General features: G+C 53.7%; 1 protein-coding gene across 1 annotated transcript in view; it reads right to left on the bottom strand.

The window, feature by feature from the left end:
* Positions 1–61: 61 nt before the first annotated feature.
* AREL1 (apoptosis resistant E3 ubiquitin protein ligase 1) overlaps positions 62–13,665 on the bottom strand; it is a 57,940-nt gene continuing 44,336 nt past the window's right edge. Inside the window, 2 exon segments of the mRNA XM_073642218.1 lie at positions 62–201; positions 6,829–7,004. Of these exon segments, the coding sequence (XP_073498319.1) occupies positions 99–201; positions 6,829–7,004 (279 nt within the window). The 3' untranslated portion in view covers positions 62–98.

The raw sequence follows: 13,665 nt of genomic DNA, 5'->3' as shown, positions 1-13,665 counted from the left end.
TCTGATTATTGTGCTAATTGTATCCAGATGAGTGAACATCGGCTCCGGCTTCTCTATCAGGGGCGCGCTGACTGAACTATACAGCTTCACAGGCCACGTCACACCATCCCGAAACCTTCACAGCCTTCAGTGATGGCGAGCTTCAACATCCGATGCATCTCCTCATATGAGTCGTAGACTGGCAAACACAGCTGGTTAAAACTGCAACGAGAAATCAACATTAGACACGGGCAACCCAGACATCGGCAAAGCCCAGCACGGAGGAGACCGGTGTGCAGAAACATTCCCCGTGCATACAGGCACCAGCGTCTACATGTTGAACAATGGCCACCGCCTCTGATTTTTCTGTTTTTGAGAAAACAGAAGATTCTGCCAAAGCAAAGAGAAGTTTGTTGGGCGAGCCTGTGGCCACAAGTGGCAAGAAGGCCAGTGTCCTCCAGTCCAGAGGCGAAGAGGTCATCCACTCAAGACACAGGGCAGGGACATAACAGCCACTCAATGATCTATGCAGTACCCTAAGGCTCTAATATCCCCTCCCACTACCGTCCAGATTCAGCATTGTCACATTATAATACACCGCAGAGCTCCCTGGATAAAGCAGCACCGGCTACACATAGAACCACCAGACACTAAGGATGGAAACCCAGGCAAACGTATTCTCCATCGGAGCGCCAGATGGCAAGCGTCAGCGGAGAAAATCACTTTCCGCAGACTTCACTATAAGTTCATGCTCAAAACTTATAACTCTCCATCTGGCCAAAAAAGTGACTTCACCGTTTTCATCATATCATTGTCCAATTATCCAAAACGACTCTTCGAAACTTTCCACTGCCACCAGACCCTAATGTACAGACCTCGGTCACCAACCTCTGCCCACTTATTTCCTAGAAAAAAAAATCACCTGTCAAGACATTTTCACACAATCCCCCCTAGATCCCCTTCCCTCCCGCAACTCAAGCTCACTTTCAACCTTTGAACCTGTTACAGAAGAGGTTACCCAACTGCTCGCTTCTTCTCATCCTACAACCTTCACCAGTGACCCTATCCCTTCAAATCTCCTTCAGTCCCTCTCCCCAGCTGTCACTGCTCACCTAACAAATATTTATAAAGAAAAAAATGGGAAAAGTCTCCAATAAAAATTAATTCTCACTTTACTTGTGAAAAATATTAAAATATATAGAGGTCCATGATAGCGGAGATGTAATCTCGACGCGTTTCTGGTTTTCGCCCTTAGTGATATTTTAATATTTTGCACAAATAAAGTGAGAATTTTTATTGGAGACTTTTCCCACTTTTTCTTTATAAATATTTGTTAGGTGAGCAGTGACAGCTGGGGAGAGGGACTGAAGTAATAGGGTCACTGGTGAAGGTTGTAGGACGAGAAGAAGCGAGCAGTTGGGTAACATCTTCTGTAACAGGTTCAAAGGTTGAAAGTGAGCTTGAGTTGCTGGAGGGTCCCCTCTTACTGTTGGGGCTCCTCAGGGTTCAGTCCTAGGTCCCTCTTACTGTTAGTGGACATAGGACTGAACCCTGGGGAGCCCCCTTACTGTTGGGGCTTCTCAAGATTCAGTCCTAGGCCCTCTCCTCTTACTGTTAGGGCTCCACAGAATTCAGTCCTAAGCCCTCTCCTCTTATTGTTGGGGCTCCTCAGGGTTCAGTCATAGGTCCCCTCTTACTGTTGGGGCTCCTCAGGGTCCAGTCATAGGTCCCCTCTTACTGTTGGGGCTCCTCAGGATTCAGTCCTAGGCCCTCTACTCTTACTGTTGGGGCTCCTCAGGGTTCAGGCCTAGGCCCTCACCTCTTACTGTTGGAGCTCCTCAGGGTTCAGTCATAGGTCGCCTCTTACTGTTGGGGCTCCTCAGGGTTCAGTCATAGGTCCCCTCTTACTGTTGGGGCTCCTCAGGGTTCAGTCATAGGTCCCCTCTTACTGTTGGGGCTCCTCAGGATTCAGTCCTAGGCCCTCTACTCTTACTGTTGGGGCTCCTCAGGGTTCAGTCATAGGTCCCCTCTTACTGTTGGGGCTCCTCAGGGTTCAGTCCTAGGTCCCTCTTACTGTTAGTGGACATAGGACTGAACCCTGGGGAGCCCCCTTACTGTTGGGGCTTCTCAAGATTCAGTCCTAGGCCCTCTCCTCTTACTGTTAGGGCTCCACAGAATTCAGTCCTAAGCCCTCTCCTCTTATTGTTGGGGCTCCTCAGGGTTCAGTCATAGGTCCCCTCTTACTGTTGGGGCTCCTCAGGGTCCAGTCATAGGTCCCCTCTTACTGTTGGGGCTCCTCAGGATTCAGTCCTAGGCCCTCTACTCTTACTGTTGGGGCTCCTCAGGGTTCAGGCCTAGGCCCTCACCTCTTACTGTTGGAGCTCCTCAGGGTTCAGTCATAGGTCGCCTCTTACTGTTGGGGCTCCTCAGGGTTCAGTCATAGGTCCCCTCTTACTGTTGGGGCTCCTCAGGGTTCAGTCATAGGTCCCCTCTTACTGTTGGGGCTCCTCAGGATTCAGTCCTAGGCCCTCTACTCTTACTGTTGGGGCTCCTCAGGGTTCAGTCATAGGTCCCCTCTTACTGTTGGGGCTCCTCAGGGTTCAGTCATAGGTCCCCTCTTACTGTTGGAGCTCCTCAGGGTTCAGTCATAGGTCGCCTCTTACTGTTGGGGCTCCTCAGGGTTCAGTCATAGGTCCCCTCTTACTGTTGGGGCTCCTCAGGGTTCAGTCATAGGTCCCCTCTTACTGTTGGGGCTCCTCAGGATTCAGTCCTAGGCCCTCTACTCTTACTGTTGGGGCTCCTCAGGGTTCAGTCATAGGTCCCCTCTTACTGTTGGGGCTCCTCAGGGTTCAGTCATAGGTCCCCTCTTACTGTTGGGGCTCCTCAGGGTTCAGTCATAGGTCCCCTCTTACTGTTGGGGCTCCTCAGGGTTCAGTCATAGGTCCCCTCTTACTGTTGGGGCTCCTCAGGATTCAGTCCTAGGCCCTCTACTCTTACTGTTGGGGCTCCTCAGGGTTCAGTCATAGGTCCCCTCTTACTGTTGGGGCTCCTCAGGGTTCAGTCATAGGTCCCCTCTTACTGTTGGGGCTCCTCAGGGTTCAGTCATAGGTCCCCTCTTACTGTTGGGGCTCCTCAGGGTTCAGTCATAGGTCCCCTCTTACTGTTGGGGCTCCTCAGGGTTCAGTCATAGGTCCCCTCTTACTGTTGGGGCTCCTCAGGATTCAGTCATAGGTCCCCTCTTACTGTTGGGGCTCCTCAGGGTTCAGTCATAGGTCCCCTCTTACTGTTGGGGCTCCTCAGGATTCAGTCCTAGGCCCTCTACTCTTACTGTTGGGGCTCCTCAGGGTTCAGTCATAGGTCCCCTCTTACTGTTGGGGCTCTTCAGGGTTCAGTCATAGGTCCCCTCTTACTGTTGGGGCTCCTCAGGGTTCAGTCATAGGTCCCCTCTTACTGTTGGGGCTCCTCAGGGTTCAGTCATAGGTCCCCTCTTACTGTTGGGGCTCCTCAGGGTTCAGTCATAGGTCCCCTCTTACTGTTGGGGCTCCTCAGGATTCAGTCATAGGTCCCCTCTTACTGTTGGGGCTCCTCAGGATTCAGTCATAGGTCCCCTCTTACTGTTGGGGCTCCTCAGGATTCAGTCCTAGGCCCTCTACTCTTACTGTTGGGGCTCCTGAGGGTTCAGGACTAGGCCCTCACCTCTTACTGTTGGAGCTCTTCAGGGTTCAGTCATAGGTCCCCTCTTACTGTTGGGGCTCCTCAGGGTTCAGTCATAGGTCCCCTCTTACTGTTGGGGCTCCTCAGGGTTCAGTCATAGGTCCCCTCTTACTGTTGGGGCTCCTCAGGATTCAGTCATAGGTCCCCTCTTACTGTTGGGGCTCCTCAGGATTCAGTCCTAGGCCCTCTACTCTTACTGTTGGGGCTCCTGAGGGTTCAGGACTAGGCCCTCACCTCTTACTGTTGGAGCTCTTCAGGGTTCAGTCATAGGTCCCCTCTTACTGTTGGGGCTCCTCAGGGTTCAGTCATAGGTCCCCTCTTACTGTTGGGGTTCCTCAGAGTTCAGTCCTAGGTCCCCTCTTACTGTTGGGGCTCCTCGTGGTTCAGTCCTAGGTCCCCCTCTTACTGTTGGGGTTCCTCAGGGTTCAGTCCTAAGTCCCTTCCTCTTACTGTCGGGGCTCCTCAGGGTTCAGTCTTAGGTCCCCTCCTTTTACTGTTGGGGGCTTCTCAGGGTTCAGTCCTTGGCATCCTCCTCTTCATTCTATACACCACCCCTATTGGACAAACCATCAGTAGATTTGGTTTCCAGTACCATCTCTAGGCTGATGACACCAATTCTACACCCTTTACCTCCTCTCCTGACATCACCCCTGCATTTCTACAAAATACCAGTGATTGTCTGTTCACTGTCTCCAACATCATGTCCTCCCTCTATCTGAAACTGAATCTCTCCAACTGAACGTCTCATGTTTCCTCTTCTACAAGCCTACCTAAACCCAATATTGCAATTGCCTTGAGTGGTTCAACCATTACTCCCCAGCAGCTCCATCGCTGTTTTGGGGTTATAGTTAACACAGAACTTTCCTTTATTCCCTATATACGATCACTCGCTCTTGTCACTGGCATCTTAAAAACATTTCCAAAATCTGACCTTTTCTCACCTTTGAAACTACAAAATCTCTGTCGCTCTTCTTCATTCTTGTCTGAACTATTGCAACTCTCTAATGATCAATCTCCCCACTCTAACCAAACTTTCTCCTTTCCAATCAGTCTTGAATGTGGCAGCCAGGATCAAATTCTTGTCCAGCCTCTACACCAATGCCTCCACCTTGTGCCAGTTATTGCACAGGTTACCCATCCACTAAAGAGTCCAATACAAACTTATCACTCTCACCCACAAAGGTCTCTACAGTTCTACACCGCCCTACATCTCCTCATCTGTCTACCACCTATCCGTCCTCTCCACAGTGCTGCACCGCCCTACATCTCCTCCTCATGTCTACCATCCTCTCCATTCTGCATCTAGTCTAAGACCAACATCCTCCATAATCCGAACCTCGCACCTCCGTCTGCAAGACTTCTCTAATTCTGTGCCAGTTTTCTGGAATGCACTACATTGGACGATACGATTAATACCTAACCCCACATTTTGAATGAGCCCTAAAAACACATCTCATTAGACAGGTCTATCACCTTACTTCACCATTCTAACTCTTCCCTGTTCTCTCTTTCAGACTCTGACCCTTCCTTTCTCATCTGCGTCCACATCCTCCATGCACCCAGTAGAACTTGGTGACTGCACTTAGACAGATCCTGGCTGGTGACGGATCCTGCAGCTTATGTAAAATGCCCTATTTATTAGACTGATAGCTGGGCCGTCCATGACAAGCTCGTTACCTTTCATGTCCCCCCTATTTCCTCATAGATGTAGATAATGAGCAGCAGGGCCCTCACTCCTCCTGTAATTGGTAAACTATGTGTCACTCTGTAATGTCTGATATTCTCTGTGCACGACCCTGCTTAATTGTAAAGTACTGCTGAATGGGTTAGCGCTATAGAAATAAAATTATTATTAGTAGAGCAGAGTACCAGCCAGGCAAACGCGGGGCAGCAGCAGAGCCCCGGCCAGGCGACCACGGGGCGGCAGTAGCAGAGCCCCAGCCAGCCAACAGCAGCAGAGCCCCGGCCAGGCGACCACGAAGCAGCAGCAGAGCCCCGGCCAGGCTACCACGAAGCAGCAGCAGAGCCCCGGCCAGGCTACCACGAAGCAGCAGCAGAGCCCCGGCCAGGCTACCACGAAGCAGCAGCAGAGCCCCGGCCAGGCGACCACGAAGTAGCAGCAGAGCCCCGGCCAGGCTACCACGAAGCAGCAGCAGAGCCCCGGCCAGGCTACCACGAAGCAGCAGCAGAGCCCCGGCCAGGCAACCACGAAGCAGCAGCAGAGCCCCGGCCAGGCAATCACGAAGCAGTAGAAGAGCCCCGGCCAGGCAACCACGAAGCAGCAGCAGCAGAGCCCCGAGCAGGTGACAGCAGGACAGCGGCGGCAGCAGAACCCCGGCCAGGTGGCAGCAGAACCCCGGCCAGGTGGCAGCAGAACCCCGGCCAGGTGGCAGCAGAACCCCGGCCAGGTGGCAGCAGTGCGGCAGCAGCAGAACCCCGGCCAGGCGTCAGCGGTGCGGCAGCAGCAGAACCCCGGCCAGGTGACAGCGGTGTGGCAGCAGCAGAGCCCCGGCCAAGCGACCGCGGTGCGGCAGCAGCAGAGCCCCAGCCAGGCGACTGCGGTGCGGCAACAGCAGAGCCCCGGCCAGGCGACAGCGGTGCGGCAGCAGCAGAGCCCCGGCCAGGCGACAGCGGTGCGGCAACAGCAGAACCCCGGCCAGGCGGAGAACTTTTGGGAAAATATGGTCCGCATGGATGGCGGTAATATGATTGTCAATGTTCCCAGGTATGCCCGGCATAAGGAGTATTGGCGGGAGGGGGGAGGGGGGAGAGGGTTTTGACTGTATTATTACACGTTATGTGAATTGTTATATGTATATTGATAACTGTTTGCTGTTAAAAGTTTTGAAACCTAAATAAAAATAATTGGTTTAAAAAAAAGAACCCCGGCCAGGCGACAGCGGTGCGGCAACAGCAGAGCCCCGGCGAAGCGACCGCGGTGCGGCAATAGCAGAGCCCCAGCCAGGCGACCACAGCAGAGCCCCGGCCAGGCGACCACAGCAGAGCCCCGGCCAGGCGATCATGAAGCAGCAGCAGAGCCCCGGCCAGGTGACCGCAGGACGGCAGCAGCAGAGCCCCGGCTAGGAGACTGTGGGCCAACAGCAGCAGGCGACAGCCCTGACATGTGGCACCTACCAGGTGTGGGCAGTGGGCAGAGTGCCATGAGCGGGGACTCCAATGATCTGGAAACTTGGACACAGAGAAGCGAATCCCCCAGGAGGCAGCTGAGAGGAGCCGGTTGTGAACTGCAGCAGACGAGCCAACTCCTCCTGAGTGAAGCTGTAGACAACAGCCCAGAACCAGTTCATGACCTGCAGGAGGCGACAAGATGACAAAGGTGAGCGAAGGACATCAGAAATTATGAGCGCTGCATCATATACAGAGAGTAGAGGTAAGAGCGGCATCATATACAGGGAGGAGAGGCAAGAGCGGCATCATATACAGAGAGGAGAGGCAAGAGCGGCATCATATACAGAGAGGAGAGGCAAGAGCGGCATCATATACAGAGAGGAGAGGCAAGAGCGGCATCATATACAGAGAGGAGAGGCAAGAGCGGCATCGTATACAGGGAGGAGAGGTAAGAGCGGCATCATATACAGAGAGGAGAGGCAAGAGCGGCATCATATACAGAGAGGAGAGGCAAGAGCGGCATCATATACAGAGAGGAGAGGCAAGAGCGGCATCATATACAGGGAGGAGAGGCAAGAGCGGCATCATATACAGGGAGGAGAGGCAAGAGCGGCATCATATACAGGGAGGAGAGGCAAGAGCGGCATCATATACAGGGAGGAGAGGCAAGAGCGGCATCATATACAGGGAGGAGAGGCAAGAGCGGCATCATATACAGAGAGGAGAGGCAAGAGCGGCATCATATACAGAGAGGAGAGGCAAGAGCGGCATCATATACAGAGAGGAGAGGCAAGAGCGGCATCATATACAGAGAGGAGAGGCAAGAGCGGCATCATATACAGGGAGGAGAGGCAAGAGGGGCATCATATACAGAGAGGAGAGGCAAGAGGGGCATCATATACAGGGAGGAGAGCCAAGAGCGGCATCATATACAGAGAGGAGAGGCAAGAGCGGCATCATATACAGAGAGGAGAGGCAAGAGCGGCATCATATACAGAGAGGAGAGGCAAGAGCGGCATCATATACAGGGAGGAGAGGCAAGAGCGGCATCATATACAGGGAGGAGAGGCAAGAGCGGCATCATATACAGGGAGGAGAGCCAAGAGCGGCATCATATACAGGGAGGAGAGCCAAGAGCGGCATCATATACAGGGAGGAGAGCCAAGAGCGGCATCATATACAGGGAGGAGAGCCAAGAGCGGCATCATATACAGGGAGGAGAGCCAAGAGCGGCATCATATACAGGGAGGAGAGGCAAGAGCGGCATCATATACAGAGAGGAGAGGCAAGAGCGGCATCATATACAGGGAGGAGAGGCAAGAGCGGCATCATATACAGGGAGGAGAGGCAAGAGCGGCATCATATACAGAGAGGAGAGGCAAGAGCGGCATCATATACAGAGAGGAGAGGCAAGAGCGGCATCATATACAGAGAGGAGAGGCAAGAGCGGCATCATATGCAGAGAGGAGAGGCAAGAGCGGCATCATATACAGGGAGGAGAGGCAAGAGCGGCATCATATACAGGGAGGAGAGGCAAGAGCGGCATCATATACAGGGAGGAGAGGCAAGAGCGGCATCATATACAGGGAGGAGAGGCATCATATACAGGGAGGAGAGGCAAGAGCGGCATCATATACAGGGAGGAGAGGCAAGAGCGGCATCATATACAGGGAGGAGAGGCAAGAGCGGCATCATATACAGGGAGGAGAGGCAAGAGCGGCATCGTATACAGAGAGGAGAGGTAAGAGCGGCATCATATGCAGAGAGGAGAGGCAAGAGCGGCATCATATACAGGGAGGAGAGGCAAGAGCGGCATCATATACAGGGAGGAGAGGCAAGAGCGGCATCATATACAGAGAGGAGAGGCAAGAGCGGCATCACATACAGAGAGGAGAGGCAAGAGCGGCATCACATACAGGGAGGAGAGGCAAGAGCGGCATTATATACAGGGAGGAGAGGCAAGAGCGGCATCATATACAGGGAGGAGAGGCATCATATACAGGGAGGAGAGGCAAGAGCGGCATCATACAGGGAGGAGAGGCAAGAGCGGCATCATATACAGGGAGGAGAGGCAAGAGCGGCATCATATACAGGGAGGAGAGGCAAGAGCGGCATCATATACAGGGAGGAGAGGCAAGAGCGGCATCATATACAGGGAGGAGAGGCATCATATACAGGGAGGAGAGGCAAGAGCGGCATCATATACAGGGAGGAGAGGCAAGAGCGGCATCATATACAGGGAGGAGAGGCAAGAGCGGCATCATATACAGGGAGGAGAGGCAAGAGCGGCATCGTATACAGAGAGGAGAGGTAAGAGCGGCATCATATGCAGAGAGGAGAGGCAAGAGCGGCATCATATGCAGAGAGGAGAGGCAAGAGCGGCATCATATACAGGGAGGAGAGGCAAGAGCGGCATCATATACAGGGAGGAGAGGCAAGAGCGGCATTATATACAGAGAGGAGAGGCAAGAGCGGCATCACATACAGAGAGGAGAGGCAAGAGCGGCATCACATACAGGGAGGAGAGGCAAGAGCGGCATTATATACAGGGAGGAGAGGCAAGAGCGGCATCATATACAGGGAGGAGAGGCAAGAGCGGCATCATATACAGGGAGGAGAGGTAAGAGCGGCATCATATACGGGGAGGAGAGGCAAGAGCGGCATCATATACAGGGAGGAGAGGCAAGAGCGGCATCATATACAGGGAGGAGAGGCAAGAGCGGCATCATATACAAGGAGGAGAGGCAAGAGCGGCATCATATACAGGGAGGAGAGGCAAGAGCGGCATCATACAGAGAGGAGAGGCAAGAGAAGCATCATATACAGGGAGGAGAGGCAAGAGATGCATCATATACAGGGAGGAGAGGCAAGAGCGGCATATACAGGGAGGAGAGGCAAGAGCGGCATCATATACAGGGAGGAGAGGCACGAGCGGCTTCATATACAGGGAGGACAGGCAAGAGCGGCATCATATAAAGGGAGGAGAGGCAAGAGCGGCATCATATACAGGGAGGAGAGGCAAGAGCGGCATCATATACAGGGAGGAGAGGCAAGAGCGGCATCATATACGGGGAGGAGAGGCAAGAGCGGCATCATATACGGGGAGGAGAGGCAAGAGCATCATCATATACAGGGAGGAGAGGCAAGAGCGGCATCATATACAGAGAGGAGAGGCAAGAGCGGCATCATATACAGGGAGGAGAGGCAAGAGCGGCATCATATACAGGGAGGAGAGGCAAGAGCGGCATCATATACAGGGAGGAGAGGCAAGAGCGGCATCATATACAGGGAGGAGAGGCAAGAGCAGCATCATATACAGGGAGGAGAGGCAAGAGAAGCATCATATACAGGGAGGAGAGGCAAGAGATGCATCATATACAGGGAGGAGAGGCAAGAGCGGCATATACAGGGAGGAGAGGCAAGAGCAGCATCATATACAGGGAGGAGAGGCACGAGCGGCTTCATATACAGGGAGGACAGGCAAGAGCGGCATCATATAAAGGGAGGAGAGGCAAGAGCGGCATTATATACAGAGAGGAGAGGCAAGAGCGGCATCACATACAGAGAGGAGAGGCAAGAGCGGCATCACATACAGGGAGGAGAGGCAAGAGCGGCATCATATACAGGGAGGAGAGGCAAGAGCGGCATCATATACAGGGAGGCGAGGCATCATATACAGGGAGGAGAGGCAAGAGCGGCATATACAGGGAGGAGAGGCAAGAGCGGCATCATATACAGGGAGGAGAGGCACGAGCGGCTTCATATACAGGGAGGACAGGCAAGAGCGGCATCATATACAGGGAGGAGAGGCAAGAGCGGCATTATATACAGGGAGGAGAGGCAAGAGCGGCATCACATACAGAGAGGAGAGGCAAGAGCGGCATCACATACAGGGAGGAGAGGCAAGAGCGGCATCATATACAGGGAGGAGAGGCAAGAGCGGCATCATATACAGGGAGGAGAGGCATCATATACAGGGAGGAGAGGCAAGAGCGGCTTCATATACAGGGAGGACAGGCAAGAGCGGCATCATATACAGGGAGGAGAGGCAAGAGCGGCATTATATACAGGGAGGAGAGGCAAGAGCGGCATCAAATACAGAGAGGAGAGGCAAGAGCGGCATCACATACAGGGAGGAGAGGCAAGAGCGGCATCATATACAGGGAGGAGAGGCAAGAGCGGCATCATATACAGGGAGGAGAGGCATCATATACAGGGAGGAGAGGCAACAGCGGCATCATACAGGGAGGAGAGGCAAGAGCGGCATCATATACAGGGAGGAGAGGCAAGAGCGGCATCATATACAGGGAGGAGAGGCATCATATACAGGGAGGAGAGGCAAGAGCGGCATCATACAGGGAGGAGAGGCAAGAGCGGCATCATATACAGGGAGGAGAGGCAAGAGCGGCATCATATACGGGGAGGAGAGGCAAGAGCGGCATCATATACAGGGAGGAGAGGCATCATATACAGGGAGGAGAGGCAAGAGCGGCATCATACAGGGAGGAGAGGTAAGAGCGGCATCATATACGGGGAGGAGAGGCAAGAGCGGCATCATATACGGGGAGGAGAGGCAAGAGCGGCATCATATACGGGGAGGAGAGGCAAGAGCGGCATCATATACAGGGAGGAGAGGCAAGAGCGGCATCATATACAGGGAGGAGAGGCAAGAGCGGCATCATATACAGAGAGGAGAGGCAAGAGCGGCATCATATACAGAGAGGAGAGGCAAGAGAAGCATCATATACAGGGAGGAGAGGCAAGAGATGCATCATATACAGGGAGGAGAGGCAAGAGCGGCATATACAGGGAGGAGAGGCAAGAGCGGCATCATATACAGGGAGGAGAGGCACGAGCGGCTTCATATACAGGGAGGACAGGCAAGAGCGGCATCATATAAAGGGAGGAGAGGCAAGAGCGGCATCATATACAGGGAGGAGAGGCAAGAGCGGCATCATATACGGGGAGGAGAGGCAAGAGCGGCATCATATACGGGGAGGAGAGGCAAGAGCGGCATCATATACGGGGAGGAGAGGCAAGAGCGGCATCATATACGGGGAGGAGAGGCAAGAGCGGCATCATATACGGGGAGGAGAGGCAAGAACGGCATCATATACGGGGAGGAGAGGCAAGAGCGGCATCATATACAGAGAGGAGAGGCAAGAGGGCATCATATACAGGGATGAGAGGTAAGAGCGGCATCATATACAGGGAGGAGAGGCAAGAGCATCATCATATACAGGGAGGAGAGGCAAGAGCGGCATCATATACGGGGAGGAGAGGCAAGAGCGGCATCATATACAGAGAGGAGAGGCATCATATACAGGGAGGAGAGGCAAGAGCGGCATCATATACAGGGAGGAGAGGCAAGAGCGGCATCATATACGGGGAGGAGAGGCAAGAGCGGCATCATATACGGGGAGGAGAGGCAAGAGCGGCATCATATACGGGGAGGAGAGGCAAGAGCGGCATCATATACGGGGAGGAGAGGCAAGAGCGGCATCATATACGGGGAGGAGAGGCAAGAGCGGCATCATATACGGGGAGGAGAGGCAAGAGCGGCATCATATACGGGGAGGAGAGGCAAGAGCGGCATCATATACGGGGAGGAGAGGCAAGAGCGGCATCATATACGGGGAGGAGAGGCAAGAGCGGCATCATATACGGGGAGGAGAGGCAAGAGCGGCATCATATACGGGGAGGAGAGGCAAGAGCGGCATCATATACGGGGAGGAGAGGCAAGAGCGGCATCATATACGGGGAGGAGAGGCAAGAACGGCATCATATACGGGGAGGAGAGGCAAGAGCGGCATCATATACAGGGAGGAGAGGCAAGAGCGGCATCATATACGGGGAGGAGAGGCAAGAGCATCATCATATACAGGGAGGAGAGGCAAGAGCGGCATCATATACGGGGAGGAGAGGCAAGAGCGGCATCATATACAGAGAGGAGAAGTAAGAGCGGCATAATATACAGGGAGGAGAGGCAAGAGCGGAATCATATACAGGGAGGAGAGCCAAGAGCGGCATCATATACAGAGAGGAGAGGTAAGAGCGGCATCATATACAGGGAGGAGAGGTAAGAGCGGCATCATATACAGGGAGGAGAGGCAAGAGCGGCATCATATACAGGGAGGAGAGGTAAGAGCGGCATCATATACAGGGAGGAGAGGTAAGAGCGGCATCATATACAGGGAGGAGAGGCAAGAGTGGAATCATATACAGGGAGGAGAGGTAAGAGCGGCCTTATCCAAGAGAGGAAAGTAACGTGGACTGCATGTTGTCAGTGGGATCTGTGACTGTTGGAGGATCTTCATTATTGGGGTTTACTAAGGTTGGGAGATATTTCGAATGCACATCCAGGACAATGATCGAAGCTTCAGCATGTTCATTAGAGGAAGGCACAGAACTGTGGACTGGGGGCGCAGTGCCCCTGTGTGTTGTCAGCACTATGGACTGGGGGCGCAGTGCGCCTGTGTGTTGTCAGCACTATGGACTGGGGGCGCAGTGCGCCTGTGTGTTGTCAGCACTATGGACTGGGGGCACTCTGCCCCTGTATGTTGTCAGAACTATGGATTGGGGGCGCAGTGCCCCTGTGTGTTGTCAGAACTATGGATTGGGGGCGCAGTGCCCCTGTGTGTTGTCAGAACTATGGATTGGGGGCGCAGTGCCCCTATGTGTTGTCAGAACTATGGATTGGGGGCGCAGTGCCCCTGTGTGTTGTCAGAACTATGGACTGGAGGCGCAGTGCCCCTGTGTGTTGTCAGAACTATGGATTGGGGGCGCAGTGCCCCTGTGTGTTGTCAGAACTATGGATTGGGGGCGCAGTGCCCCTGTGTGTTG

The sequence above is a fragment of the Phyllobates terribilis genome, unplaced genomic scaffold (genome assembly GCF_046119375.1).
Source record: "Phyllobates terribilis strain yellow unplaced genomic scaffold, ASM4611937v1 Scaffold_7__3_contigs__length_470593459, whole genome shotgun sequence".
Taxonomy (NCBI): Eukaryota; Metazoa; Chordata; class Amphibia; order Anura; family Dendrobatidae; genus Phyllobates; species Phyllobates terribilis.
This window is presented reverse-complemented; position numbering and strand designations above follow the sequence as displayed.